At 38.8% G+C, this 27,658-nt stretch overlaps 1 protein-coding gene across 1 annotated transcript; it reads right to left on the minus strand.

Annotated features, from left to right (window-relative positions):
* Positions 1 to 27,580, minus strand: LOC308367768 (uncharacterized protein). The gene is made up of 17 exons (XM_080841758.1): positions 26,716 to 27,580; positions 26,491 to 26,597; positions 24,349 to 24,523; positions 22,278 to 22,310; positions 15,364 to 15,403; positions 14,967 to 15,095; positions 14,620 to 14,709; positions 14,366 to 14,539; positions 14,144 to 14,214; positions 14,032 to 14,039; positions 4,633 to 4,660; positions 4,500 to 4,536; positions 4,102 to 4,230; positions 889 to 978; positions 639 to 812; positions 325 to 408; positions 1 to 185 (listed from the first exon to the last, which is right to left on the minus strand). Exons 4-16 carry the CDS (start codon positions 22,283 to 22,285, stop codon positions 334 to 336), a joined length of 1,053 nt encoding a protein of 350 aa, XP_080697884.1. The 5' UTR covers positions 22,286 to 22,310; positions 24,349 to 24,523; positions 26,491 to 26,597; positions 26,716 to 27,580; the 3' UTR covers positions 1 to 185; positions 325 to 333.
* Positions 27,581 to 27,658: the final 78 nt, after the last annotated feature.

Genomic DNA, 27,658 nt, shown 5'->3' on the forward strand with positions numbered 1-27,658 from the left:
TTCTTTAAAACCCAGTGTTTAATGATTATGGTATGCAACTGTAACATGCCTATTATATCTACATGTATTACATTTACAAACAGTATTTGTTTCTGTCAAAACAAAAAAGTACAAATGGCCCAATTCCATCTTCTTCCTGCCATTAACTCTGTCCATTTGTCGTGTCAAAAATGTATTTCGTCAGGCTGTAGAAGCGTAAAAAAGAGATATAGAGATGATTAACCTTTTTCTCTTAAATTATTGGGACTACTTTCATCAGTAAATTACACACATGGACTCTTTCCCCATAACCTAAATGTCCTGATTTTTTTTATGTAGACTCACCTCTCAAATTTACGCCTCAGCGCCCTCAAACATCTTCTTCCTGTCCTTCTTGTCCTCAACATTCGAACGCCAGTCACCAACAGTCTGACAAAATTTAACACATGCTGTTTAATTGTGTGTGTGTGTGTGTGTGTGTGTGTGTGTGTGTGTGCGTGTGTGCGCGCGTGCGTGCGTGCGCGCGTGCATGCGTGCGTGCGTGTGTGCGTGTGTACGTGCGTGCGTGTGTCTGTGTAAGAGAGAGAGATGTGTTCAAGCCTTTGGATAATAAAATAAAAAAATGGCTGGCACATGATCTGGTTCTATTGAATACTCACCTCCTCCTTGACCTCCTTCTTCACCTGCTTCAGGTTGGATCTCAGGTCCAATGTGACCTTGTGCTTGGAGCCCAGCAGAGCCTGAAGCATCTGATCAGCGGACAAGCGCACTTTCTTCAGAGCTGGCTTCTTCATACCCTTTATTTCTACTACCTTAAACATCAGGTCTTCAACCTAAGGAAACGATACAAACATTGGTTTTTGGCCAATCTTTCGCAAAGAAATCTTTTAGATATTTTAACAAAATCACCTCTTTTGCTCCCTTTGTCACTTTGCCTTCTATGTCGTATCGCTCCTCATCGACTTTGTCAATCTTCGCATATAGCTCTTTGCACAATTTCTAAAGAACATAACAGACATCACAAAAACATACATGCTGATATGTATCAAGATTATTAATATGTCCCTCAAGATAAACAACACTTTATATGTTTCAGGTGGCAATGCATATTTGGTCTCTACAATTTGCTTAATGTCGCTCAATCATGAATGAAATATACTATATAATATTTCATTGCATACATATACTGTATTTTATTATTTTTGGGCTCCACAACTTCGAATAGCTTATATTTAATCATAGTGCAATTGTCTGTCTCCTCTGATGTTTCTACTAAAGGATCCTGTTCTAAGGACTCTTGTTAATCCGGAATAAAAATAGGTTCCCCATCGAACCCACCATGAAGTTTTATTTATTTTTGTACATGAAAAGAGTAATCCCAGTGCAAAATGATATATGGTCTATAACCATTTTTTCCAAAAATTATTCCAGATTCATAATTCCAGACATTACTATAAACTTAAAAACAATGGGCCTCATTCTGGACAGCAGTTGGGAAGACTTTCCGAAGGATTTCAGAAGGAACTCCACTTCGGAAACATTTATGAAAACATTTGCATTCTCCATAGTTTTTTCTTCTGTGCTTTCTTCTGAACTTCAGACAACTTTCAGAACTCGAAATAGCAGTCGTAACTCTGCCGAAATCTTCTCAAATGTGATTCCACGGGCCATCTTGTGGTTATTTGAGGAATCGCGTTGAGGAATAACAATTGAAAAAACTCCGTATTACAGTAAAAGGGTTAACGGTTGAATTTGTGAGAACCCGTTGGTGATTGCGTTCACGTCAACTCTACAGACATCCTCGGATTACAATAATAAACACGAGAATATTTATATCATTAACAATTACGTTTCACATTTATAGTCATAATTCTACGAGGTAGTATTTATTGTTACACTAGGTCTATATGGCTCGTAGCTTGACTGTTCTCTCCCTTGTACGTCACTTTGGACAAAGGCCGCGTCTGCTAAGTGACTGAATGTGAATGACATGAACACTGCAAATGGAAGTGCATAAATAATTAAACACCAAACCCAATCTCTAAGAACTAAGGCATGAATTTATTGCATTTTATACTACCACTCGTGGCCAGTCTTCACCCCTATGGCCATTTCGAACGACAGGACTGACTGCAATATATACTCCTACTCGGAACCGGTCTTCACACCTATGGTCACTATTTTTCGATTAAAAAAAAAAAGTGACTACTTAAATGTGTTTTACGGACTTCGGACGTTCAACGTAATACAATATCTCCACCGTATTAACGAACACCTGTTACGAGGTGGATTCGGAAGATTGCGACAGCACACGTTTCTAAAATTGCGTCTCCTAATAAGGAGCTGGCAGGGCGTGCAGGCCCGCCGACAGGGGGGGACAAACGGGTACGTTGGCCCAGGCCCTGGACTGGCCCTGGAATGGGGGGGGGCCCATAACTGGACCCCATGAAGTTGGGATTAATTATTGTATGTATACTTCAAAATGTGTTGATTTAGAGAAGAAAAGTGCTTTATTTGCATTCAATTAATGACTCCTAGATTGTTTGCCTTCATTGCCCTTGAAAAAACGGCCAATAACCCCCTATCACCCCTATGCCAAAATGGTTTGGTCTTCGGAGAAGAAAAAAGACGACATCATCCCATTAGTGGTCAGTGCGCGAGTCGATTCAACATGCACAAGTCAGGAGCCCTGAAAAAGAAAGGCAGGCGAAAAAGAGAGGAAGAAGCCGAAAGCCTGAGGGGATCTCTTTATAAATATTTCAGAAAAGACTCAGGTGATGCTGCAGGTACCAGTAAAGGCAGCTGTGCAGCAGAGCCAGGTAAGACACGGCCAACTTAGTCCCGTCGTCAAGTAACACAGGCACAGGCGGCGTGGCAAACATATTAGCGCAGCACCATATGAGCAAGTCACACGGAGATCAATATCAGACAGACAGGGGGCATTGAATAATTTGATAACCACAACGGCTTTATTACACTGTGTTTCATACGCCTATATCTAATTGAATCTTAGAATATGCACATTACCCCGCAAATAGGCCCATGTCCAAATCAAATGTTTCAGGCAGGCACGCGCTGCGCACTCCAATCAGGCTGAATTGATTTGAGAATCATCCCGTCAGCTGAATTACAGCCAGTGTAACGCGGCTCATGGTTTAAAATAAGCCAGTGGCATGGTAACATGTGAAATTGCCATTTAGATAGAGTTGGATGTAACGAATGGGTTATAAACGTGACGTTTTGGGGTTGCCTGTAATTTAGTTTCTGATTGCCGTTAACTTGAAACTCGCCAGATGAATGGGCTCCGCTCATTCTCTGGAAGTTCAGCGGACAAACACGCGGGTCTGGCGATAAATAAAGGTACCCTTGACATGATTCCCCTTGGTCAAGTGAAAAATGGTCGATGAAATGTGCAGTTAATGAGCTCTAAGTGAATACAATAGCGTGAGTTTTATTGTGGTATGATTCTGAAAGCCATAACTTCACTCAGTCCATATCCATAGCCTATCCAATTAAAGTTGTAAATAATCCTTTTGGTTTATCCGTAATAAATGGGCTTGTCATCCCGACGTCATGTGTTTGGGAGCTGGACAAGGGAATTATGTGGTTGTGTTTCGGCGATTGACAATTTTGGGAACAAAAAAAAAAACCTTAGATTTTTTTTGGGGGGGGGGCCCATTGAGAGAATTTTGTCCCGGGCCCAGCCAAACCTGTCAGCGGCCCTGAGGGCGTGTATGTATGCAAATCCACTTTCACGAGAACGCGCATCAATCTAAGAAACTAATCGGAAGGAACCCAGCTGAGAAGACTTCGGCTGCTTATGAACACATTTTCAAGCGTGCGGGAATGCAGCGGAAGCGTTTCTCTTACGTTGTTTTTGCGAAGTCGTGTAAGAAACATTTCTGAAGAATTACAGAAAAAGGTCGAGAATGAGGCCCAATGTCTCCTCATACGTTGTCTGTTTGAGATATTCCTTACAATTCTCTACATCTCTTTTCATTTCTCAATGGAAGTGCATCATATGTAGCCAATAATGTAGCCTATGAAAAGCCACTACTGTTTTACCTAAACCTTTGAATAGTCTGGTTGTAAAAGACAAATGCACTCCCAAGCTTGCCCAACCTGTAGTTCCTCCACCCCACTGGGAATAGAGAGCTTTGGGCAGTTCTCATCCATGTATGCTGCCTTTGAAGTTATAGCATCAGCCGCTTCCTGTTCAAGTCGCGTTGCAGCAATTGCAAGCATCACGCTCTGAGAGAGAGGAGAATCAGTAAGTGACTTACACAACATTGACCATTTGAATTTCAACAATAACAAAATGAATATGTAAGTGTGTAACAACAGTTTTATTTTAGCAGGTTATGATAAAATATAACAACTATCACAACAATAACTACAATAATGTTGGCAATAATGATTATTATAATGTATAATTCCATCACTAAAAGTGTTCTTAATTAAAAGTGGACAGAACAGAGACTGACTCTTGAAACTGTTCTTCAGTCTAAATGAGGATTTACCTTCAGATGATGCTTGCGGCTTGAGGTCATCTTTTTACTACGGGGTAATGGAAAGATCAAAGAATAAACAGAATGAATGACAAAAAAACATAAATATGTAAAGTTGTAATATAGGATATATACAAATACTTACTCAGACATCTTGGCACTTGTTTGTTCTCCTTAGCTATGATGAAATGAAAGAAAATTTGATTTATTTTTATTGAAATGTGCAAAACCAATCTATAATTTAAATATACAGATAGGGACCTATCTCAGGAGGATATATGTGTTAAATATATGTAAGGAAAATACTGACCATAAATAGTTGCCAGGCAGAGATAACTATTCCAATCAATTCAATTTAGATCCCAGTGCCTAAACCCCCTTAGAGCAATGGTGACAGGGGCAAGAAAAAACTCCTGTTAATCAGGAAGAAACCGCGGGACATAAGGGGGGCCCATCTGCTACTACATGTTGTATTGTGTCTTTCAACTTGCAATTATCCTTCTCATGGGTGCAAACTCATCATAGATGAAAAAGGTGACAACAACACAAAACCCTTAGGGGGGTCCTGGTATGCTCCCCGGGGAATATATATTATATATAAGAACATTTTGCACATTTTAAAGTTCAATGCATCAATCTGGTCCACTTTGACAGCAAAAATAAGAGGCTAGATCTATGAAGAACTTTGTGCTGTTGTAAACAATTTTGTGCTCTGGTAACAGTTTAATCATAAACATCCTTGTGTTGAATGTTGCACGGGAACAGGTCAACCCAACCACCCTCCCGACCACCCACTCCAGTCCACCCTACCAAAGCACATTACGTCACATCTCCATCAGGTATTAAGCATAAAAAAGGCCCAACTATTGGAACAGAAAATCAACAAAGGCTGCATTCTCCATGTACTTGAAAAACTGTGACTGAGGGAACACATATTCTTTTCCCTTTACATTACTCTTTGAGTCTAGCTTGTCGGGACAAGGCCTATTTGCTCCTGACTCTAGTTGAGCCACAGTAATGGCATCCTCCTCCTAAAATTCTCTCATACTTATAACAAACTGAAGTGGTGGCGTGGTAAGTTTGTTGAGTTGCAGTGAAGCGCCCGGCAGTAGAAAAAAGGTCAGTGCTTTAAATTACATACACATAGGGACGTGTGGTCAAGGGAGGCAGAGCCTCATGAAAAGTAGGTCATAAAAAGTAAAAAAAAAAAAAAAACAATAATGATAAAATTAAATAAATATTAATATGTATCTACTAATCTGTGCTTTAAATGTAATTTTTGTATGATTCCAATCATTTTTATAATCAAAATTGCTGAATTTGAGCGTGTCCTGTTCAAACAGAGGCGACTCGCGAGGTGAGGCAGCGACGAGATGCTCTCATCTCAGATTGTGCCATCCCTCACACACTGGGTTGAGCGCATGCATGTGTAGAAGCTATTTAGTCTTGCTGACCTGTAATAAAAACAACAGTGAAAAAGCACATAGGGGAGGCAGAGATCACCTCTGCCTCAATGAAGCAGGAAAATGGACTTCCAATCTAACGTAGGCTAATGTGCTAATGTCAGACAGTTGGCTGACAGATGCCTCACAAATGACATCAACCATTTTTGCTGGTTACAATAGCAGTGTTATCGGATAGTACAGTGTTTATTTCTTGGTAACTTTTGACACATCTAAGCGCGGAAACTCTATGGTTAACAAATAAGACACGGCCGTCAGCAGAGTTTGGTCCGGAGTTTAACTGCTAATAAGTTGCATTTAACATTAGCATGCTGATATGAATTCATCATCATCATTGTTTATTCAGGGAGAATTGACTGAGCACAGGGCTCTTTTGCAGCAATGCCCTGACTGAGGCTACAGAATACAGAAGAACAATAAATAAACAAACCATAACAAAATAAATAAACAAAACACAGAAATTAAGTATAAAAAAAATTACATAAATTAAAAAAAATTACTTTGTTAGTTTCAAATCCACTTGAATAGTGTTCCATTTATGGGAAGCAAAGATCTTAAAAGCTATTTACCCTATATTAGTTTTTGTAAGGGGGATTTCAAGGGAGATGAGGCCTTGTGACCGTGTGGATTGATGGATTTTAATTTTAAAAGTGACATGAGATAATTAGGCAGTTTTCCCACTAGGGCTTTAAAAACAAATACAAGACAGTGTTATTCCCTCCTGTCTGCTAGAGGGGTCCAACCAACATTCTTGTATAAGTTACATGGGTGGGTCCTGAAAGCGTGTCCTGTAACAACGTGAATAGCACTACGGTAAACAGAGTCCATGGTGTGTCTGTAGAACACGAGTTGTTAACAATTGATTGTTGTTTACTTTGCACATGAACATATTTGGGCCAAATAGCCCACTGGGTATGTAGTGACGTGCGGTTAGGTTCGTGGCTGGTGAAGCAAACCTGTTAGCTCTGGCATTGGTCTCCCATTACATATTTATCGCTTTACTGGATCTAACGTTCTTGCAGCGTACCAACGTCACACGTTACCGTAAATGCCATTTTAAAAAGGCTGCTCGAAACCAACGTTTTTTGCAAATGCCTTCAACCAGACATGTCTTGTAATACACCTGTCCATTACGTCACCGAGGCAGCTACCAGAAGAATTTAAAAAAAAGCGTGGCTGTCGTGATGACATCATCAATATTCAACAGCTTGCGTCCCATATGACCCTCCCACAAATATTTGTATTGCAGATGCAAATGACCTATTTTTGATTCAAAACGGCAAATTTCGCCGAAATTTGACGAGTTTGCACCCATGCATCTGTCAGCTGTTCTGTGATCTACTACATGACATGGATAAAAATGCTATGTCAGCAGGCAGATTGAACTGAGTACCAAACAGTGTGTAAAATTCAACGTTGATGAAAGATATGAAAGTACAATGTTGTTCAGTCTGGATGAAATATTGCTGAATACACAGCACTGGGTTAAACCACATACATATACAGTGGTGGCCAAAATTATTAGAACACCTGACAGATCTGAAAGTTATTACCTTCTTTTTGCCTCCAAAACATGATTTAATTTCAGAATGTTCATGAAACATGCAAATGGTTGTTCTGAGCACAACAAATATCAGATGAAGTGACTCCTACTGTTTTTATCCACTTTTAACTTTAATATTGGGTACGTCCACCTTTTGAAGCAATTACAGCAGCACATCTCTCTGGCATAGAGTGAATGTATTTCTTTAGAACTTCAACATTACGTTTATCCCATACCTTCTACAAGTCAAGGCAAAGGCTTTCCTTTGAATGTACAATAGATCTGTCCAGTTTATTTTCCAACTTGCCCTGAATTTGCTTGATGGGTTTGAAGTCCGGACCGGTCCATCATTTTCAATGTTCCAGCAGATTATTTTTTGCCGGTAGTTCCGGCAATAGTTAAAATAATGTTTAGGGTCATTGTCCTCTTGGAAAATAAATCCAGGCCCAATAAGACTACTCCAAGAAGGAGCTCCGTGCCTCCCCATAATGTTGTGGTATACTTTTGTATCCACGATGCCATCAATTTAGCCAAAGTTGCCTGTTCCTGAGGCTTAAATCGCACCCCACACTATAATACTACCCCCTCCTTGTTTAATTGTTGGCAAGAGACACTCATTTTTATATCTCTCCCCCTCACTTCGTGGAACATACACACTTTGCTTGTTGCCAAACTATTCAAACCTGAGGTGCGTTCAAGTTCGATTCTGAACGCACCTCTGGACTCATCAGTACACAACACTTTAAACCAATCTTTCTTTGTCCATTTCTTGTGTTCTTTTGCAAATTGCAGGCATTACAATCAATTGTTCTCTTTCAGTAATGTTTCTTTGCTGCTATTCTGCCAAAAAGTCTGTCTTCTCTCAGTTTCCGACGGACAGTTCTTTAAGACACTGTTGCACCATTAGTCATTGTGGTGTTGATCTCGTCACACAGTTCTCGTAAAGTCTTTCTTCGGTCCTGAAGACTGAGAATTTTGAGATGCTTCACTTGTCTGTCTGAGAGTATCTTTTTTTCAACCTCTCCCCTTTCGGTTATGGTGCCATTGCGGTCTAAAGTGTACTTAACAGTGCTTGGACTGCATCTCAAGTCCTTGGCTATACGGCGGGCACTCCAGCCAGCATCAAAAAGAGCCTTTATTCAAACCCGTTGCTCACTCGTTAGCTCCTTGTTCACCTTAGCCATGTTCAAAGATCAACATGTGGTTCAAGACTGCTTCTAGAGGCTTTGAATTTATACCAATTGGTGGTGTGGCCTCAGTGACAAAAACCTGATGTTACCTATCACTTAATGAGCAGGATAGGCCTTGTACATTCAAAAGAATCACCGAGCTGTGTCCTAAGACTCTTGCATCACTATCAATTTAACCACAATAAAACCTGACAATGATTACACAAGTAATTTGGCTTCTTCAGTGCAGGAACACGATTGTGTGACATTGACAGTGAAATAGGCCTAGCTTGTTTTTGTACGGAAATTGACCTAAATCTCATTATGATGGCTCTTCTCTATTGTTTATAGAGCATAATGATGACTTTGTAGATATTTCATTAGTTTTTAGGGTTATTCATCAAAAACAACTGAAAACTCTTAAATATGTCTAGTGTTCTAATAATTTTGGCCACCACTGTATATTTCTACATAAGACTGCCACACTGGCCGGGTGTCAGAAAGTATTAGACTTCAGGTAGGGAAATTGGGGGCCAAGCAGTAAAGCTGTCGAAACCTTGTCTAACCTTCAACAAATCTGGCAAAAATGATCTTCAGGTATATTTCTTTGTTTTCAAACCAATTAATCCGTTACAGCCTGTCAAATGTGGTAGCAAGGGCATCAAATATCTCATATATCAGCCAATCTTTGGCCAACTGACATGAAACTTGCTGGGAGTGCAAGTTACATGAACTGTGCGTGGCAACTCTGCCCTGCTGAGCTGCTTGACCCACTCATCACAGCTAAATTTAGGCTGGAATTAAGTTATCCCAGCTGGAAGAGAGAGAACATGGGACTGTTTATTATAGTGTGGGTTTCACTATCAAGAGGGTGGACACATGATCCAAAGCTTCTGGAAGAACTGCAGGAAACCAGGCCAAATGTCTCAGATTGACCAAATGAGTAAGTGACACAAGTGGGGGGGCCAAGAGTATCTGAGACCATATCTTATTCACCATTTAGCTGAAATACTCCCTCTTAAGGCAGCAATAATGAGTTCTGTTCCAAAACTAGCAACCTAAAAAGGCATGCAAAAACCTTGCAAACACCACCAACAGCCCAGTTGACACTTGCCAACACAGTGTCTTTTGGCACTATAGCTGACAATTTCATTCTGTGAAAGCTTTTCTTCCATTTTTGCAGGGTATTCCAGCCCGGTACACAGAACACCATAGGGCATATCCTGGATGGCTTAGGGAAAGACTCAGGTGTTTATCTGTCCTTCACATGACCATATGCGATCAAAATTAATTTGAGGTTGGTGCCAAAACTAGTTGCCTTTAAAAACATACCTCAAAAAGTGTCAAATTCTTGCATAGTGTTACTTTTAAAAATTAAATAATTGGTAGTGATGAATTTATATTTAATTCAATATTATTTATATAGAGCAAGAACAATAAATTACCTCAAGGCGCTTTACAGAGTCAAGAGCCCCCCTTGTGAACCCCCTTAGTGCGAACACAATGGCAACAGGGTATATGTATATGTATATATATGAATATTATATATTCTGATCAGTTTGTTTTGACTTTATTATATAATATATATATTTTATATACATATATGTATAAGTCAAAACAAACTGATGGTTCATTATGTAATTTGATGATTACCTGATTTGATTAATTACAAGACTCCCTCTTTAGAAGTCTAAACAGACAGTGATAGCAACCCTTAGCCCATTACTCTGCAATCAATATTAAAATTAAATTTGTATTTATTTTTTTAAAAACATTTTTACTTTAAATAGATAAAAAAATGCCGGATTGAATTTCCTAAAAAGAAATCACAATACAAAACACATGACTAAGGATTACACAGGATTATAATTTCCAACATTTTCAAATTTTCAAACACTTCTTTCAACACTATCCAAAGACTATCAGCAGGGCAGATAAGGAAAAAGACTCACCTGATGAGAAACTGGACTGGAGGAGCTGAGGGTCTGGACAGGTTGATCAAAGAATTGTGCTGCTATTGGCATCAACACAGCTGCTATATAAGCTGGCAGCATCCCTCATCACAGTTTCCCTTCTTCTCTTTATGGCGATGAGACTCTTGCCAGTTCTCAGTGCCATTGGCTCAGCTTAAAATAGACAGAAAAATGCTGATGTATCCAGATGTCTCTTTAGCATTAGGCACAGAAGAAATTCATTAAATGCACAAAAACACGAATAGGGTCCTTCAAGTGCAGAAAACCACTATCATAGCCTCTAAAATTACAAAGTATTAAATAGTATAAGATGAAATTACACGACAGATCCAAAGACATCCGAGGGCTGGATTGTCTCATATGAACACGTTTGGACTAGAGGAAGGGCAGCATGGACTAAATTGACATATTTTTAACTGCATGGATGGTATTCGTAATGCAACAAATATGAATGTGATACCGTATTTGTATTGAGATCACCTATTCATATATATTTTTTTACAATATACATTTTTACATTTTTATAATACTCTATTACCGACATCAACGTTGTAATATAGATGAAACACTAATTTTAGGTGTTGTGCATCATCAAGTGTTAATAGCCTGCAATAGATGGTAGGCAGAGCATGATTATGATTATGATTATAAAATCGTATAATACGTGTGTTTGCTTGTGTGTGTGTGTGTGTGTGTGTGTGTGTGTGTGTGTGTGAACATGCACATTTGTGTGTCTTTATTCATATGTATTGTGTCTCTGTAGGTCATTAAATTGACCTGTAACGTCTACTATGAGCACTAGGGGAGCCCATTGCAAGGTTCCTGCCTGCCATTCACTCCTCCTTTCCCTCTCATCCTCTCATTCCATCATCCTCAGTAACACTGTGGCAGGCTTCTCTTAACACTCCTTCAGGACTAACTTAACACAAAACCCAGATTTGACCCAATTAACCTACAACATGTAGAGATATCATATTTGTCATTTTATCCAACCAAATATTGAACACATTCATGTCAACTGAGAAAAGCTGATTGCATTGCAAACAATTAACAACATCAACATACAATACTTAATAAACGGTGTTGAAAAGTTTAGAAATTCCTTTAGTATGTCATATATTAGTATTTTTTTTTTTAATCAGTAATTATTTATAAAAAAAAAAATACTGGATGGTATTTTACAATCTAAATTAGGCATCATCATCAAGGTGCAGTAATAGCACAACGTAAGTATCAGTGTATATATATATATATATATATACAGTGCCACTTGAAAGTATGTGAACCCCTTAAGCAGTTTTCTGTTGTTTTACCATGATTTTTCATTATTTTCATCACCAATTTTCCATAGATGAAATGTCAGGTTTATGTTTATCATTTGCATGTACTTGTTTAGAGGGAATTTTTTGAGTAGCTAAAAAACTACATGAAACATGGAATTAGTCCATTTCAAAAGTAAGTGAACCCCCAGCTGAATTGGTAAAGTCAAGCAGGTAACAGATTCGGTGAAACATATTTGGGTGCTTAATTAGTCAATTCAGCAAACCAATCAACTGAGACATCCTTAGGGAAAGGTTTGGGCAACACAGATTAAAAGAGAGAGGAAACCAACCAAACTACTGTAGTGCTAAGGATGGAAAATTGGTGATGAAAATAATGAAAAATCATGGTAAAACAACAGAAAACTCTTAAGTGCTCAAGGGGTTCACATACTTTAAAGTAGCACTGTATATATATATATAGAGAGAGAGGGGGGGGGGGGGGGTGGCAACAGAGGGAGAGGGAGAGTCTGCGGCAGAGAGAGATAGAGAATCTAAACCGCTTCTGAATTTTACCTCATCTTTGATTTTGATAAAACAATTAATTGTATTTTTTAAATCAATTTCAGGACGGATAGGTTTAAATCTCCAAAAAAAAACAAATGCCCCGGTATGGGTGGAATGAATGTGCTAAATGTCAGGTGAGTGTGTACATGTGATATCACGGTGGGCAAGATCTTTTGGAAGTTTACCTGAGCAGAGTTCCAGTCTTCCGCTTACCCCTCCTTTCCATCCTCTGGTTCACTCTTTCAGTGAGCCTCTGCAGGGCTTTCTGCTGCCTATACCACCCTCTCAGAGCCTGTTAAAACATACCTTCAGGATCAACTTGGAAACATTTCTCAAACATTTACTGAGAAAAGAAATATAAATTCTTTATAATTAGTATTATTTCTAATCAAAGGAGAAGTTGAACTCACCTAATTAATGTCTGTGAAAGATGTCTGTGGTACTTGTGGATACAGATAACATAACTGGACTACGTTCTCCGCCAACAGAACATGTATGAAACATCCCAATGTAGTAACCATAACAGGTGTATCAAGACAGAGTTAAAGCAGGGATGTCCAAGAGAAGTAGTGTGCTTAAATGTTAATAATTATTATTAGCTAATGTCATTACCTGCTCTTGATTCAACAGAAATCATAGGTTTTCGCGATATCTGTCGACATTTGTAGCAACACCCAAAAAAAAAAAAAACAGGAAAAAGAGGAGGGGTGTGTGTGTGTTTGTGTTTGTGTGTGTGTATGAACGCGATGTAGGTCAAAGGGGTAGTGGTGGTGGGTTCTTTTGGTAGTATGTCAGTTATTTGGAATATAAACAGAAGGGTGAGTATTTTTTAAATAACGACAGAGCAACAACATTATTTGTTAAGATTTAGTTTTTGTCATAGAAAGCAAAGTGTAACTCACCATTTCACCAACTCGCTTGTGTTCAAGTGTGTTAACTCTCCACTTGCACTGCACACATACATTACTAAATAAAAACTCTGTGGGATCTATTACAGCTAAACATGGTCTTACATTTGTCACAGATTTAAACTGCAAGAAAGTATGACAGGGAGGTAGAGAGTGATGAAACAGAATGTGTGTATGTTTTGTGTTTCTGTCTGTCAATCTGTGTGTGTGTGTGTGTGTGTGTGTGTGTGTGTGTGTATGTATGTGTGTGTGTGTGTGTGTGTGTGTCTGTGAATGTGAGAGAGAGAGAAAGTGAGGGGAGAAGGAGGAGGCGAGAGAGAGATCTCTGTCGACATCTTGTGGAATAAATGTGCTTCATAGCTGAGTACTACAAGAGAGATAAATCTGTGTCTGCAAAAACAAAAAAAGCCCAAACAGTAGGTTCTTTAAAACCCAGTGTTTAATGATTATGGTATGCTTATCTTATTGTAGTACATTTTTTAGAAATTAACAGTATTTGTTCCTGTCAAAAAAAATGAAGGGAACATAACAACAAGACACACAACAGTACAAATGGCCCCAGTCCATCTTCTTCCTGCTATTCACTTGTCCATGTTGTCGTGTCAGAAATCAATTTCGTCAGGCTGTAGAAACGTAAAAAAAGATATAAAGAGATGACTAACCTTTTTCTCTTAAATTATTGGGACAACATTCATCAGTAGATTACACACATGGACTCTTTCCCTGTAACCTAAATGTCCTGATTTTTAATGTCGACTCACCTCTCAAATTTACGCCTCAGCGCCCTCAAACATCTTCTTCCTGTCCTTCTTGTCCTCAACATTCGAACGCCAGTCACCAACAACCTGGAAAGATTTAACACATGCTGTTCAATTGTGTGTGTGTGTGTGAGAGAGAGAGAGAGATTTTGTTTATATATGTGTTCAAGCCTCTATGGATAATAATATAAAAAATTGGATGGCACATGTTCTGGTTCTTGTTACACTGAATACTCACCTCCTCCTTGACCTCCTTCTTCACCTGCTTCAGTTGGGATCTCATGTCCATGCTGACCTTGTGCTTGGAGCCCAGCAGAGCCTGAAGCATCTGATCAGCGGACAAGCGCACTTTCTTCAGAGCTGGCTTCTTCATACCCTTCATTTCTACTACCTTAAACTTCAGCTCTTCAACCTAAGGAGACGATACAAACATTGTTTTTTTGGCCAATCTTTCGCAAAAACATTTTCTTTTAGATATTTTAACAAAATCACCTCTTTTATTCCCTTTGTCACTTTGCCTTCTGCGTCGTATCTCTCCTCATCGACTTTGTCAATCTTCGAGTGTAGCTCTTTGCAAAGTTTCTGAAGAACATGACAGACATTACACATAAAAACATACAATGTCTCCTTATATTTATTGTGTGTTTCAGGCTTTATAATGTTTTTTTCCCTTACAATTCTGTCAATCTCAAATTTGAAATAAATGTATAAAATCATTTCTAAAAGGAATTGCTTCATATGGCGGGACTAAAGTAGCCTATGAAAAGACACTACTGTTTTACCTAAACCTTTCAATAGTCTGGTTGTAAAAGACCAAGGCACTCCCAAGCTTGCCCCACCTGTAGTTCCTCCACCCCACTGGGAATAGAGATCTCTGGGCAGTTCTCATTCAGGTATGCTGCCTTTGCAGCTATAAGATCAGCCGCTTCCTGTGCAATCCGCGATTCAGCAATTGCAAGCATCACGCTCTGAGAGAGAGGAGAATCAGTGAGTGACTTACACAACATTGACCATTTGAATTTCAACAATAACAAAATCAATATGAATTGTGTAACAACAGTGGTAATATTGCAGGTTATGATAAAATATAACAATTATCACAACAATAACTACAAAAATGTTGGCAATAATGATTATTATAATGTATAATTCCATCACTAAAAGTGTTCTTAAATAAAAGTGGACAGAACAGAGACTGACTCTTGAAACTGTTTCTCAGTCTAAATGAGGATTTACCTTCAGATGATGCTTGCGGCTTGAGGTCATCTTTTTTTGTCTAAGGGGTAATGCAAAAAACAAAGAATAAACAGAATTAATGACAGAGAACATACATATGTATAGTTGTAGAAGTATATAGACAAATACTTACTCAGACATCTTGGCACTTGTTTGTTCTCCTTAGCTGTGATGGAATGAAAGAAAGTTCTATTTGTATTAATTTTTTTTATTGCAGTGTGCAAAGCCAATCTGTAATTTAGATATACAGATAGGGACATCTCTCAGGAGGATATATGTGTCACATACTGTATGTATTGGACAATACTGACCATAAATAATTGCAAGTCAGAGATTGCTATTCAATTGAATTCAGAGCCCAGTGCCTGTTACTCCGGAAGAAACCTTAAGCAGAACCGCGGCACATAAGGGGGGGGGGGGGGCTTTATGCTAATGAAGGCTGTATTGTGTCTTCAAACCTACAATTATCCCTCTGTCAGCCGTTCTGTGATCTATTAACTGACATAGTCATTTAGCAGACGTTTTTATTCAAAGTGACTTTCAAGTATGTATACACATTGAAAGTACAATGTAGTTCAGTCTGGATGAAATATTGCTGAAAACTCAGCACTGGGTTAAACCACACGCTAGCAATACTTCTGCACAGGACTGCCACACTGGCCGGGTGTCAGAAAGTATCAGACTTCAGGTAGGGAAATTGGGGGGCCAAGCAGTAAAGCTGTCAAAACCTTGTCTAATCTTCACCAAATTTGGCAGAGATGATCTGATAGGCTAATTACTTTGAAAACAAAGAAAATCTATCAAATTTGGCACCGGAAGCGTAAAACAGGATGTGACCTCATATATCAGCCAATGTTTGGTCAACTGACAAAAAACTTGCTGGGAGTGCAAGTGACATGACCTTTCTATGGACACTATGGCCTGCTGGGGTGTTTGATTCCTTAATTGCAGCTTGCAGCTATATTTAGGTTGGAGTTGGGTTATCCACATACATAAATCTCAGCTGGAAGAGAGAAAATAGGGGACAGTTTCTTATAGTGTGGGTTTCAGTATCAAGATGGTGGACACATGACCCCATGCCTCTGGAAGAATCTGGGGATAAGAACTGCAGGAAACCATGTCAAATGTCAAATGAGGTGAAGCTAAGAGTATCTTAGAGCAAATCTCATATGAATATTATATATTCAGATCAGTTTGTTTTAACTTTATTATATCATTCATATATGTATATTTAATATATATAAGTCAAATCAAACATATCTTAATCAGTCAATCAATGTCAGACAGAAAGATATTGTAAATGCAGTTGACTTTGTGTACTATTTGATGTGGATGTCTGGTTCATAATCTGATTTGATGATTACCTTCAATATCTGATTTGATTCAATACAAGACTCTCTCTTTGGAAGTCTAAACAGACAGTGATAGCAACCCTTAAACCATTACTCGGCCATCAATATCAAAATTACATTTTGATTTATTTTATAAAAACTATTTTTAGTTTAAATTGATCAAAAATGCCTTATTTATTCTAACAAACAGAAATCACAATACTAAAAACATGATCAAACTCAGAAATGCCATATATGATCATTTCGCTTTTTTCCAAAACACCAAGTAATTCCGCAAAATACAGGACACTTTTTTCAACACTAAAAACAGAATTGAATATAGATACACTTTCCAAAGACTATCAGCAGGGCAGATAAGGAAAAAGACTCACCTGATGAGAAACTGGACTGGAGGAGCTGAGGGTCTTGACAGGTTGATGGAGGAATGGCGCTGCCACTGGCTGCAGCACAGCTGCTTTATAAGGTTGGCAGCAACCATCACCGCAGTGTCTCCTATCCTCTTTATGGTGATGAGACTCTTGCCAGTTCTCAGTGCCATTGGCTCAGCTTAAAATAGACAGAAAAATGCTGATTATTCCAGATGTCTCTTTAGCTATATGCACAGAAGAAATGCATTTCATACACGAAAAAACAAAAAAGCTCCTTTGAGTCTAGAAAACCACTATCCACTAACCACTGTCAAAGCCTTTAAAATTACTAAGTACTGAATAGTATGAGATGAAGTAACACAACAGATCTTAAGACATCTGAGGGCTAGATTGTCTCATATGAACACATTTGGCATGTGGGGGGGGGGGTCACATGGACTAAAAACTTTGAACTGCGTGGACAGTATTCGTATTGCAACAAATAAGAATGTGATAAAGCAAAAGCAACAAGAACAGTAATAACATAACATTACCGCATTTGTATGGAGATGGTTGGCAGAAGGTGATATTGTTAACTCATATAAAACGTGTGCTTGTGTGTGTGTGTGTGTGTGTGTGTGTGTGTGTGTACATGCACATTTGTGTGTCTTTATTCATATTTATTGTGTCTCTGTAGGGTATTTTTAAATTGACCTGTAATGTCTACTATGAGCACTGGGGTAGCCCTTCTCCAGGTTCCTGCCTGCCATTCACTCCTCCTTCTCCTCTCATCCTCTCATTACATCATCCTCAGTAACACTGTGGCTGATTTCTCTTAACACTCCTTCAGGACTAACTTAACACAACACCCAGATTTGACCCCATTAACCTACAACATGTAGAGATACCATATTTATTACAAACATATGTAATTTTATTCAACCAAATACTGAACACATTCATGTCAACTGAGAAAAGCTGATTGCATTGCAAAAGTTTACCTGAGAGAGTTCCAGTCTTCCCCTTACTCCTCCTTTCCATCCTCTGGTTCACTCTTTCAGTGAGCCTCTGCAGGGCTTTCTGCTGCCTATACCACCCTCTCATCAGAGCCTGTTAAAACATAGCTTCAGGATCAACTTAGAAACATTTCTCAGAAGTTTACTGATGAAAGAAATATAAATTCTTTATAATTAGTATTATTTCTAATCAAAGGAGAAGTTAAACTCACCTAAATAATGTCTTCGGAAGACTGTCACTTGTGTATACAGATAACATAACTGGATTACATTCTCCGCCAACAGAACATGTATCAAACATCCCAATGCAGATACAATAAGGGGTGGATCAAGACAGTATTAAAGCAGTTAGGAAGAGAGGGGAGAAGGAGGAGGCGGCGGCAAGAGATAGAGCTCTCTGTCGACATCTTGTGGAATAAATGTGCGTCATAGCTAAATACTACAAGAGAGACAAATCTGTGTCTGCAAAAACAAAAAAAGCCCAAACAATAGGTTCTTTAAAACCCGATTTTTAATGATTATGGTATGCAACTGTAACATGCCTATTATATCTAAATGTATTACATTTACAAACAGTATGTTTCTGTCAAAACAAAAAAGTACAAATGGCCCCAGTCCATCTTCTTCCTGCCATTCACTTTGTCCATGTAGTTGTGTCTGAAATCAATTTCGTCAGGCTGTAGAAACGTAAAAAAAAAGATATAAAGAGATGACTAACATTTTTCTCTTAAATTATTGGGAATACATTCATCAGTAGATTACACACATGGACTCTTTCCCCATAACCTAAATGTCCTGATTTTTTAATGTCGACTCACCTCTCAAATTACGCCTCAGCGCCCTCAAACATCTTCTTTCTGTCCTTCTTGTCGTCAACATTCTGACGCCAGTCACCAACAACCTGGAAAGATTGAAAACATGCTGTTCAATTGTGTGTGTGTGTGTGTGTGTGTGCGCACGTGTGTGTGTGTGTGTGTTTGCGCACGTGTGTGTGTGTGTGTGTGTATGTGTGTGTGTGTGTGTGAGAGATTCTGTTTATTGATGTGTTCAAAACCTTCATGGATAATAATATATAAAAATTGGATGGCACATGTTCTGGTTACACTGAATACTCACCTCCTCCTTGACCTCCTTCTTCACCTGCTTCAGTTGGGATCTCATGTCCATGCTGACCTTGTGCTTGGAGCCAAGCAGAGCCTGGAGCATCTGATCAGCGGACAAACGCACTTTCTTCAGAGCTGGCTTCTTCATACCCTGAATTTCTGTAACCTTGAACTTGAGGTCTTCAACCTAAGGAGACGATACAAACATTGTTTTTGGCCAATCTTTCGCAAACACATAATTCTGTTAGATATTTTAACAAAATCACCTCTTTTTTTCCCTTTGTCACTTTGCCTTCTGCGTCGTATCTCTCCTCATCGACTTTGTCAATCTTTGCATGTAGGTCTTTGCACATTTTCTGAAGGACATTACAGACATGACAAAAACATACAATGTCTCCTAATATTTATTGTGTGTTTGAGGCTTTCCTTCCTTACAATTCTGTCAATCTCAAATTTAAAATAAATGTAATAGATTAAAGTTTTTCTCCATTGCTTTGGGTAATTTCACGAAACAGAAATTACATTCTCAAAACAACACGTGCAAACCTCCAAACCACTTGGCACTTGTTCACAACAGATTGGAATTTCTCATTCCTTTAATCAAATTGCAATTCCATAAGCACATATTTCAAATGATTTAGCACAACTTTGAAATGGTTAGGTTCAGTTGCCTTCAGTTAGCCCAATTACCAATTGAATATATCTTGCTGGCCAAAACTGGCTGTTGCTTCTCAGTCAAGTCGTCGTTCTCTGCAAAATATGTTGCCGTAATTTCCTTGTGTACGTCATCACCTGCACAATAGTTCACTCCATTGTCAAAATCCTTCAGGCACATAATACCATGAAAAACATCATGGTATATACTGTAATATGGATTTCCTGGATCATCGGCTTAATTTTCAGGTGCAACTAGAACTTTACTAATCAAGGGGGAGATTCACACATCTGATCACCGATCACACAGTAAGTTTAGTTAGCTGACAGGTCCTATCCAGGAGTATAAATGCTTCCATCAAATATCTAGAGCTTGACCAAGTTCAGTACAATTTATGAACATGGAAGCACCTGGCCAGGGAAACAACCAATGGCAACTGCCTGCTCGAGGAAGAGGAGGAAGAAGAAGAGGAAGAGGAGCAAGGGTGGATGTCCCAGGCCAGTGCGGGGGCAACATCACCATGTGTGCTGCCATTTCAGAGAATGGTGTAGTCACCCACATTCCCAGTCTTGGCCCATACAACACCCAGAAGCTCCTGGTGTTCTTGGACCGCCTGCACTCTGATCTTATCCCTCTACATGAGGGGTGTTTGGTAGGGCTTCACTTGCCTACATTTGTCATTGTGTGGGACAAAGTTAGCTTCCACTGAGGCCCGCTCATCAGGGCGTGGTTCGCTGCCCATCCAAGGATGCTGATGGTGCTCTAGTCACCTTACTCCCCATACCTCAATCTTATTGAGGAGTTTTTTTCTGCATGGAGGTCGAGGTTCTACAAGCATCGGGCTCTAAACCAGAGGTCCCTTCTCCAGGCAATGGATGCTGCTTGTGTTGATGTCACAGCAGATCAGTGTAAGGGATGGTTGCGGCATGCACGCCAATTCTACCCCCGTTGCATAGCAAGGGAGAACATCAGATGTGATGTTGATGAAAATCTGTGGCCAGACAGACATGAGCACGAGGATGAGTAGGAGAGTGAGGACGAAAACTCAACTCCAGCTTTGCTTTACTTTCCTACTGTATGTGTTGTTATAGGAGTGAAGGCTATACATCATTTTAGTTTTGATGTACTTATTGTTTGACAGTATATTGTGCTGTACACATTTTCTGTTTGGCAATTACTGTAACAATTTCCATGGCAGTATGAGTGCAATACAGTATGTGATGTGAAACCTTGTTGGCTTTTCTTGAATTCATCGTTTTTCTGTTTGATACACATGTTTTCTTTTCAGAATACTATCTACTACAGTGACCATTCAGTGTCAAAGGACTAAGCCAAGATTGAAATATGCACATGAGGGATATTTCTATGGTCCACTGCCATACTGACAAAACATCTAAATGTTTTGACCTGCAGTGTTTAAACAATGCCAAAGGTACTATTCATTTTGGGGGCACTGACTATTTGTATGAGAAAAGGAATTAGTTTTGACTGATGAGTTGCCTGTTTTGGGAGAGATATGACCTTTTGCAGGTGTGCCATAGTGTTTTGCTAAACCATCTAGCTTATTTTGGGGGCACTGACTATTTATATGAGAAAATTATTTGGTTTTGAAGCTTAAGTTAACTGTTTTGGGTGAGATATGACCTTTTGAAGGTGATCTATGTAGTTGTGCTGAACCATATAGGCTATTTTGCCAAATGCACTAAGAGTTTTGAGAATGTCATTTCTGTTTCGTGAAATTACCCAAAGCAATGGAGAAAAACTGTCATATATTCAATCATTTCTAAATGGAATTGCATCATATGGCGGGACTTAAGTAGCCTATGAAAAGACACTACTGTTTTACCTAAACCTTTGAATACTGTAGTCTGGTTGTAAAATACCAATGCATTCCCAAGCTTGCCCCACCTGTAGTTCCTCCACTCCACTGGGAATAGAGAGCGCTGGGCAGTGCTCATTCAGGTATGCTGCCTTTGTAGCTATAAGATCAGTAGCTTCCTGTTCAAGCATCTGTGCAGCAATTGCAAGCACCACGCTCTGAGAGAGAGTAGAATCAATGAGTGACTTACACAAAATTGACCATTTGAATTTCAACAATAACAAAATCAATATGTAATTGTGTTACAACAGTGGTAATATTGCAGGTTATGATAAAATATAACAATTATCACAACAATAACTACAAAGATGTAAACAATAATGATTATTATAATGTGTAATTCCATCACTGGAAGTGTGCTAAAATAAAAGTGGACAGAAGAGTGAACGACTCTTGAAACAGATTCTAAGTGAACATGAGGATTTACCTTCAGATGATGCTTGCGGCTTGAGGTCATCTTTTTTCTAAGGGGTAATGCAAAGATCAAAGAATAATCAGAATTAATGACAGAGAACATAACTATGTATAGTTGTAGAAGTACTGTATATAGACAAATACTTACTCAGACATCTTGGCACTTGTTTGTTCTCCTTAGCTGTGATGAAATGAAAGAAAATTCTATTTGTATTCATTTTTTTTTGTTATTGCAGTGTGCAAAACCAATCTGTTATTTTAATATACAGATAGGGACATATCTCAGGAGGATATATGTGTAACACATATGTAAGGGACAATACTGACCATAAATAATTGCCAGTCAGAGATTAGTGTTCCATTCAATTCAACTAAGAGCCCAGTGCCTGAAACGGTGACAGGGGCCAGATAAAACTCCCTGTTAATTAGGAAGAAACCTTACACAGAACCGCGGCACATAAGGGGGGCCCATCTGCTACTAGATGCTGTATTGTATCTTTAATCCTGCAATCATCCATCTGCCAGCCGTTTTGTGTTCTATTAACTGACATGGATTAAATGCTATATGTCAGCAGACAGATTGAACTGAGTGCCAAACTTTGTGTAAATATCAACGTTGATGAAAGATATGAAAGTAGTTCAGTCTGGATGAAACATTGCTGAATACTAACTACTGGGTTAAACCACATGCATGCAATACTTCTGCACAGGACTGCAACACGAGTGTCAGGAAGTATCAGACTTCAGGTAGGGAAATTGTGTGCCAAGCAGTGAAACTGTCCAAACATTTGCCTGATCTTCACCAAAATTGGCAAAGATGATTTTCAGGTAGATTTTTTTGTTTTCAAAACTATTTGTTCGTTACAGCCTATCAAACAGGAGGTGACCTCATATATCAGCCAATCTTTGGTCAACTGACATAAAAACTGCTGGGAGTGCAAGTGACATGAACCCTCCATGGCATCTATGGCCTGCTGGTCAGTTTGGCCCCCTAATCACAGCTATATTTAGGTTGGAGTTGGGTTATCCGGAGATATAAATTTCAGCTGGAAAAGAGAAAACCTGGGACAGTTTATTATAGAGTGGGTTTCAATATCAAGAGGGTGGACACATGATCCCAAGCTTCTGGAAGAATATGGGGATAAGATCGGCAAGAAACCAGGCCAAATGTCTCAGATTGACGTTGCAAACCCTCTCTGAGCACCTATCCATGGCCTGACGTGCACCTCCCACATTTTTGAACTGTCCTGGAGAGCCAACAGAGACCCCAGGGTTGTTTACATTGTGGGTAGTACCATGCTAACATTAGATAGCTGGCTCGGACACCTCGCAAATCCGCTCAGACATATTTTACAGTTACAATAACAGGTTTATATTCATTGAACAGTGTCCATTTCTCTGTAACTTTAAAAAATCTAAACAAAAAAAAGTTAAACAAACATCTTTTATGTACAAATATGACCAGCTACGAGTTTGGTCCACCCACAACCGTCGGAGAACAATAAATGAAAAGAAGTGCGTTGAAGGCAAATGTGAACACGGAATAACGCAGTCGTAGAAGTATATTTCGGCCTTAAGTCGGCCTTAAGTCAAATTGTTCCATAGCGTTACTTAAAAAAATTACTGTGTAATAATTTGTAGTGATGAATATATATGAATATTATATATTCAGATCAGATAGCTTTGAATTTATTATATCATATATATATATATATATCTAAACCAGTCAATCAATGTGAGACAGCAAGATATTGTAAATGCAGTTGACTTTGTGTACTATATGATGTGGATGTCTGGTTCATAATCAGATTTTTTGATTACCTTCAATATCTGATTTGATTAATTCCGAGACTCACTCTTTAGAAGTATAAACAGACAGTGATAGCAGCCCTTTACCCATTACTCAGCCATCAATATCAAAATACATTTTTTATTTATTTTATAAAAACAATTTGTTCTTTAAATTGGCCAAAAATGCATGATTTGTTTTGACAAACAGAAAACACAATTACAAAAAAACATGACTAAATTCAGAAATGCTGTATATTATAAGTTCCATGATTTATTTTCCAGAACACCAAATCATTTCATCGCTTTTTTCCAATAACACCAAATAAGTATGCAAAATACAGGACACTTCTTTCAACACTAAAAACAGGTTTGTACATAGATACACTATCCAAAGACTATCAGCAGGGCAGATAAGGAAAAAGACTCACCTGATGAGAAACTGGACTGGAGGAGGTGAGGGTCTGGACAGGTTGATGGAGGAATGGCGCTGCCACTGGCTGCAACACAGCTGCTTTATAAGGTTGGCAGCAACCATCACAACAGTATCTCCTATCCTCTTTATGCTGAAAAGACTCTTGCCAGTTCCCAGTGCCATTAGCTCAGCTTAAAATAGACAAAAAAATGTTTTCCAGATTTCTCTTTAGCAAAATGCACAGAAGAAATGCATTTCATACACGAAAACTGCAGAAAACCACTATTCACTATCATAGCCTCTAAGATTACTAAGTAAGGAATAGTATAAGATGAAGTCACACAACAGATATAAAGGCATCTGAGGGCTGGATTGTCACATATGAACACGTTTGGACTAGATGGTCGGCAGAACATGATATTATAAATTCATATAAAACGTGTGCTTGTGTTTGTGTGTGTGTTGTGTCTGTGTAGGGTATTTTTAAATCGACCTGTAATGTCTACTATGAGCACTAGGGGAGCCCTTCTCCAGGTTCCTGCCTGCCATTCACTCCTCCTTCCCCCCTCATCCTCTCTATCCATCCTCCTCAGTAACACTGTGGCTGACTTCTCTTAACACTCCTTCAGGGCCCTGTTCGGCGTAGAACTGAAGCTAAGTTAATCAATCTAGCTCGCTAAATGAGAAAATCTAGCTCGCTAAATGAGAACAGGCTAAACCGGTCTGCCGACGGGTTATAAACGCTTTAAACATGAAGCTAATGTCCCCCAGGCTAAAGTCATCAGCTAAATTGCACGTGCACTTCCTGCTTCAAAAGGCAGGAAAGATCGATCCCCAAAACCATGATTTTTTTTAAATGGTACAATACTCTAAGAAAAATACTATTTTTTTTCTCCGCTAAGGCAGCAGATGACCATGAACGCATTATGAAGAATTCAAGACCATAATCATGGCAAAATTCAACACGGCTGCCGCTGCAAGAGCAATACAAGAAAGTGTCTATGGGCTTTGTAGTGGGTGATATCTTTTGATATAAGGAATATGTGACTTTGGTGCAGTGGATAGAGCTCATGGTTTGAACTCAATAGAGTGGAAGTTCGACTCCCCTCACTTCCGTATCAATTATAGTTTTATATAGCTTTGAATAAAATGACTATGACTAAATGTAAATGTATTAATAAGAAATTAAATAAATTGAAGCAATGAAAACAAATTGTATTTCTCTCTTCTTGTCATGCATCCACCTTAATCATTTTCTACAAAAATTATGTGCTATGTATGGTGTAGTAGACTGAGACTTTATTCATGACTGCACAAAAACTAGACTTTTGCAATGATGTAAGTTGGTAAGTAGGTAAAACAACTTTCGCCAATATCTCCGTAAGGTAGATGGATTATGTGCTCAATTTTCCTGGGATCAAAGAAGATGTTAGTATTCATGTGCAAACTAAAAATCACGTCTCAGGATTGCTGCGCATGCAAGTTATTTAGGGTGTATCAACTGTAACCATGTCTCAACTGTACTTAATCTTCCCTACGGTCATATAATTATGAGTGCTTTGTTCTCCGCATCGCCGACATAACAAAAATGAAGGCTACCACTCGCAAAAAGTGAAGACATTCAATGTTCGACTGTGGTGTTTGCAATAAATGACTCGAGAAGGTCTTTTAAATTAATGATTCCTTGTCGCCTGAATGGAGATATCCCTGTTTGTGCATTAAAGAAAGCCATTGAGAACAACTTCCTGACATAGGGTCCTCTCTAGCACACTGGGCTAAGCGCTGGTTCCCCACATCCAGCAACTCGGGTACAATCCCTGAGTAAATCCTGACAACATTAGTAATTCTTTTTTTTTAAATGAGTAATTATTTATAAATTTTTTAATTTGCAATATTTTACAAATAACCTTAGGCCTCATTACCAATTGACTCAGTATTAATATGTGTATATACAATATATATATATATAGATAGAGAGAGAGAGGAGGGGGGCAGATAGGGAGAGAGAGATAAAACAATTAATTGTATTTTTAAATCCATTTCAGGATGGATAGGTTTAAAATGCCAAATGCCCCGGTATGGGTGGAATTAATGTGCTAAATGTCAGGTGAGTGTGTAAATGTGGTATCACGGTGGGCAAGATCTTTTGGAAGTTTACCTGAGCAGAGTTCCAGTCTTCCGCTTACCCCTCCTTTCCATCCTCTGGTTCACTCTTTCAGTGACCCTCTGCTTGGCTTTCTGCTGCCTATACCACCCTCTCAGAGCCTGTTAAAACATAGCTTCAGGATCAACTTGGGAACATTTCTCAAACATTTACTGATGAAAGAAATATAAATTCTTTATAATTAGTATTATTTTTAATCAAAGGAGCAGTTGAACTCACCTAATGAATGTCTGTGGAACATTCTCCGCCAACAGAACATGTATCAAACATCCCAAAGCAGTTACAATAAGGGGAAAAAGACAGTGTTAAAGCAGGGATGTCCTAGAGGAGCAGTGCGCTAATAAATATTAATTATTATTATTAGCTAATGTCATTCCCTGCTCTTGATTCAACAAAGATCGTAGGTTTTGCGACATCTGTCGACATTTGTAGCACCCCAACACCAAAAATAAAACCCCAGGAAAAAGGGGAGGGGTGTGTGTGAGAGTGTGTGTGAATGCTATATAGGTCAAAGTGGTAGTGGTGGTGGGGTCTTTTGGTAGTATGTCTGTAATATGGACTAAAAACAGAGGGGTGAGTATTTCTTCATGTTGCCGTCTTCCTTTTGCTCACCCTCTGTCTCCCTTCAGGCTGTCTTTGACTTTCTACTGTTGTCTGTGCCCATGCTCTTTGACCCTGTTAGAACACAGCCACAGTACCAATCAATGTGTCACAGTTTTCATACCTTTAATATAAACAGGGGTGTGATATCTTCATTAAAATAAAGACAGAGCAATAACATTCTTTGTAAGGATTTTGTTTTTGTCATAGAAAGCAAAGTGTTACTTACCATTTCACAAGCTCGCTTGTGTTCAAGTGTGTTAACTCTCCACTTGCACGGCACACATGCATTACTAAATAAGAACTCTGTGGGATCTATTACAGCTAAACAAGATGGTCTTACATTTGTCACAGATAAAAAAAACTGCTAGAAAGTATGACAGGGAGGGAGAGAGTGTTGAAACAGAACAGTGTGTATGGTTTGTGTTTCTGTTTGTCTGTCTATGTGTTGTGAATGTGTTGTGAATGTGTGTGTGTGAGAAAGAGAGAGAGAGAAAGTGAAGGGAGAAGGAGGAGGAGGCGAGAGAGTGATCTTTGTCGACATCTTGTGGAATAAATGTGC

Source organism: Sprattus sprattus, assembly GCF_963457725.1.
Source record: "Sprattus sprattus genome assembly, chromosome: 7".
NCBI classification, from domain to species: domain Eukaryota; kingdom Metazoa; phylum Chordata; class Actinopteri; order Clupeiformes; family Clupeidae; genus Sprattus; species Sprattus sprattus.

Bases quoted from the DNA above. Each gene is read 5' to 3' on its own strand.
- LOC308367768 (XM_080841758.1), bottom strand. The intron at 979-4,101 runs GTTGGGCAAGCT...TATGTTCTTTAG, and splicing joins GTGGGGTGGAGGAACTACAG to AAATTGTGCAAAGAGCTATA. The intron at 409-638 runs GTGAGTATTCAA...AAATTTTGTCAG, and splicing joins AGAAGGAGGTCAAGGAGGAG to ACTGTTGGTGACTGGCGTTC.